We start from the raw sequence: 4,462 nt of genomic DNA, 5'->3' as shown, positions 1-4,462 counted from the left end.
AAGTAATATGGGCTGGTGTTTACGAAACATAATGCATTGTGCTGCATGGAAGATAATACTCTTATTTAGAGAACTTATCGCCATGATTCATGTATTTTGTTTCTTACTATGGTGAACGATGGAATATATTGACCAAGTGGAAGAATGTTAGTTTTTTTCTTCCCATGTTAGTTAAATTGAATCTGGATATGGTCCACATATTCCATTGTTTAGGGATGTGAAAAACTTCCAAATCATGTCCCGACTGCCTTCCCCTTGTTTGTGCTCGGTTGAAAACTGCTCTATGATGGATGGAGTCCATATATATATATATATATAGTTATTTTTCCATCGAGTGGGTCCCTAAGCCTTCCAATCTCACACACTAAAAAATACACCATCTAATCGAGGTTGAGCGAGCTTTAGAAGCACCTAAATTCGATAATAAAGTGTGTGTGAAAAGTAATGGCGGGAGATAAGTTTTTTGGTTCCATTTTATTCCGCATTTGATCTATATGCCATTTCAGATCATTGAAGCATGTTTAGATTATTTAAATATTGTTTATAGTTACAGCATACACACATATGTACATATAAAGAGGTTACATCTACAAAATTCACTGGGCTTCAAATTTCGATAGTCTTCCAAAATTTTCTGCAAAAGACAATGATGCTTTCCTCATAGTATTGTGGCTCCTTTTATTAATAAAGTCTGTGCTTACCAGGTCGAAACATAAACATTGATGCCACTGTTGATTGGATTAGGGAATTCCATAACCTACGATTTAACACTGCATATAAAGTGATTGGAAGCACGGCAAGAGCAGCAACAAGTCTTGGCAATGTCCCTTGCTTTTCTTCCTTGTAGACCAAAAAGAAAGTTGCACTATATGTTAAGTCCATGCAAATGACTGAAGCAAAGAGTGTAATTAGTCCACCCATCAGCTTTGCCGGTAATGAAAATAGAAAATCATCTTCTCCATATCGTGAAGTTAAGATAGACAAGAACATCATTATGGAAGTTGTCGAGCTAAACATTGCCACAGCATTAGATATAACAAAAACTGTGAACCACCCATCAATTAAGAAATTTGGAGCCCCTGTTTCTTCTTTATTCTCGCCAGGTATGGTAAAGGCGGCAGCAAACACAACTGTGGCAATTAAAGTTGCCACAACCATACAAGAAGTTGCTGTGCTCTTCATCCACTCCTCACCAGCTTTCCGTAAATTCTCATGCTCCATTGTAAACAACTCCTTTGGTTTTTTGTGTTCATTGTTTTCCATCTGAAAATAGGAAGGGCGTACAATCTTCTCCACCTCCTGTAAAGCTTACTCAAATTAATGTATGTTGCAAAATCATCTAAAATTCAATTTTTGCATTACATAGAATAGTCTATAGGACTTCCAAGAACTAGGATATACTCATAATACAATTTACCATGATGCTATAAAAGCGTCCCTCTTCTCTTTGAGAAGGAGACTTGTAATCAAGTTAATTTCTCACCTTAAACCATAGTAACTCTCTCTGCATTTGAAGAGCTGGTCCAGATACAATGTTGAGTCTGCTTGGAGGTGCTAATTTTCCGGCCAAGTGCAAAATGTTGTTTTTATCTTTATCTCTATAATATGTATTAAAATCCTTAGCAGCTCCTGTTTGATAGATGAGACTAAACACTTTTTCTTGTCGGTTAATAACAGCAACATGAAATATGGAGTACTTTTCTGAGTCGACATTCCATGTAAGTTCAGGAAATGATTGAGTAAACAGAGTCAGAAACTCAACATTCCCTATTTTTGCAGCATCATGAAGTATCTGAGTCTTTTGAATTAAGAAGCCGAAGTCCAGTGATGTCATGGGAATCCTTTCCCACAACCCCATTGCCAACTCATTGGCTTGTCTCCACCATTGAAGTGAGCTACATATCCTTTTGAAATCTAAACATCTAAGCAAAATTAACGTGCGGACTACAAACCTAAAGATTTTGAAAAACTAGAACTAAACTGGCATTCAATCACAGTTCCGAAATCATCCTTGTTTAGTTCGACTAGACATTAATACAGGCAGGATAATTATAACCCTCGTTCATAGGTCCCTTTAACCACACGTTTCATGAACTTTTATTAAAATTTGTTAAAAATCTGATTTTAATTTCCACTAAATCAAACAGGGGCATAATAAGATAAAATAATATGACCACATACATATTTTGAAGAGCACGAGTAATAAGGAAAAAAATTACAACATCACCATCAATAAGGCAAAAATCCAAGGATAAATTTTATCTAATTAGTAGAAATTTTTTGGATGCCAGCACTTCATCAAGTATAAATGAATGGTCTTATGTACGGAGAAGAGTAAGAAAGGTTTATGGACTTACATGGAATAGAAGGTATAGACGCAATGATGCTAACAAGTCTTTCCCATATCCATCCTTGAAATTTGTGATTGTATGGTAAATTTTTTTGGGCTAAAGCTTGTAATGCAAGTTCTGTGTTTATCCTTCTTGGAGGAGCTATTCTTGTACTTTCTTTTAACATCTTTAAAGCGATATCTGCTCAAAAAGAAAAAAAGCATATTAATATATGAAAATAGTCTGACCTGTTTAGTCACTTGAACAAAGAAGAAACATAATTTTATGTGAGTATCTTTAAAATAAAAAGATTTCATACCATACATGTCAGCACGGATCGCTTCTTCAAGAATATCCACATATTCCTCGTCTTCGAGATCTTCAAGACGTGTAATTGGGTAAAGATATTCAGCCATTTCTGTTTTTCTGAACCAAATTGCAATTTTAAGTGGGGTATATCCACTTTTACTTCTATCTCGGTTATATGCATTTTTACTTCGAATTGATGTCAAATTGTTGTTTTTTTCATACATGATCTTGGCAATTTTAACGACTCCTGATACAGCTGCAGTACAGAAAGCTGTATATCCATATTCATTCTTCAATTCTAGTTCACTTCCTTCCAAGCATTCGACTAGATTGCGGACAAAAGCAGTTTTCTTGGCGGACACGGCTATGTGAAGAGCCGTATTTCCATCCTTTGTTATCGCAATATTCCAAGGTATATTTTTGTCCAAACTCAGAGTTTTAGTAGTCTTCCAATCACCTTTTAGAGCAGCTTTGTGTAAAGTGTTTACAGTTCCTGATGATGTTCGGGGATACCATAGTCATTATGTCAAAAATGTATAGAGCTCCACAACTTCACAAGAAATACTATGTAGCACGTACAAAACTAAAGCAGAGATAAACTAGTGTACATAAGTTATACAATCATCACCTTTTGATGTACAGTATAATAAGGGAAATCAAGTGGTTCAGCATTGTATTGGAGCTCATGAAGCTCAAACGAGTAATTCGAGTTCAAAGATTATGTTCACAAATGATACAACATATTGTGGAACATAATGAGGGTAAAATCCCACGTTGGCAAAATATGAAATATGTGATTACATGTTCTTGGATCACTCTCTTAGTAAATGTTTACCTTTTAAGATAATATCCAAAGACTCGAAAGCATATATACACGTTGTGGGATTTTGATACCCAATAAATCTCGAGCAATGATATTAAACAGTTTTGGATTATATTTCATAGGCCTCGACCTATGAGTAAAATATTTATCAACCAATCAATTCATATACTCAACACAAAAACACAACGTCGACCACTAGTAATAACTTATTTGATTTTAATGTTGCCTTGGCCCAAATTCACTTATAAGAGGGCTTCCTTATGTCTTGGCCCAACTTTTTATGTCTTAACCCAATTGATAATATACCTAAAGCTATATATATAAATATGCCTTTCTTTGTAGAAGCTGTGTGTTTTTTTGCCTTTGTTTGAGAAGAGAGAAAACGGCTGCCTCCTTGTGATCTTATTAAAGTTCTTGCCTTCTTCTATCTTCTGTTTACCTTTGTGGTTTGTAAAACACCACCATATTGTTGTCCCTTTGTGGGTGAGAAATGAGGAATGCAACCATAAGTGATTGAGTTGTAGGTTGAGGTTTGATTGGTTGGTTGATATATTGATTGATAAGTTTAATATGAGTCCAGAATCCATGGATTGAAGATCTATTGCGTTATACACGTATTGGAAAGTTAGAAAAAGGAAATGATTATAATATAGATGAAAAGATTATCTCATCAACAAAGTTATTTTAGTAGGGATGTCATATTTTATGGAGATAATGATTGGAACTGAGAGAGAAAAGCCATGATTACTAAATCAAAGAATTGAAGTCTCCATTTTCTAGAATATAAGGCCCTGTTCTCTTTACCGTTTTCGGGTCGTTTTCTGTTTTCGATTTTTCAAAACGGTGAAAACGTGTTCTCTTTTCCGTTTTCGAAAACGAATTTTCGAAAACGTTTTCGAAAACGAAAAAAATTTGTGAAGAAAACACAAAACGACTTTTTTGTCGTTTTGGGCGTTTTCAGTGTAAAACTTGAAAAAATTGAAAACGCGGAAAACACTTC

The 4,462-nt window shown here is 34.9% G+C and overlaps 1 protein-coding gene across 2 annotated transcripts in view; it reads right to left on the bottom strand.

Annotated features, from left to right (window-relative positions):
• Positions 1 to 505: 505 nt before the first annotated feature.
• The window catches only part of LOC111379707, a 6,342-nt gene continuing 2,385 nt past the window's right edge, over positions 506 to 4,462 (bottom strand). For both annotated transcript variants that reach the window (XM_023003142.1, XM_023003141.1), the window contains 4 exons: positions 2,650 to 3,132; positions 2,358 to 2,531; positions 1,484 to 1,914; positions 506 to 1,299 (listed from right to left, as the gene is read on the bottom strand). In XM_023003142.1, the coding sequence (XP_022858910.1) occupies positions 682 to 1,299; positions 1,484 to 1,914; positions 2,358 to 2,531; positions 2,650 to 3,132 (1,706 nt within the window). In that variant the 3' untranslated portion in view covers positions 506 to 681. The remainder of the gene's footprint in view (positions 1,300 to 1,483; positions 1,915 to 2,357; positions 2,532 to 2,649; positions 3,133 to 4,462) is intronic.

This window comes from Olea europaea, unplaced genomic scaffold (genome assembly GCF_002742605.1).
Source record: "Olea europaea var. sylvestris unplaced genomic scaffold, O_europaea_v1 scaffold2026, whole genome shotgun sequence".
NCBI classification, from domain to species: domain Eukaryota; kingdom Viridiplantae; phylum Streptophyta; class Magnoliopsida; order Lamiales; family Oleaceae; genus Olea; species Olea europaea.
This window is presented reverse-complemented; position numbering and strand designations above follow the sequence as displayed.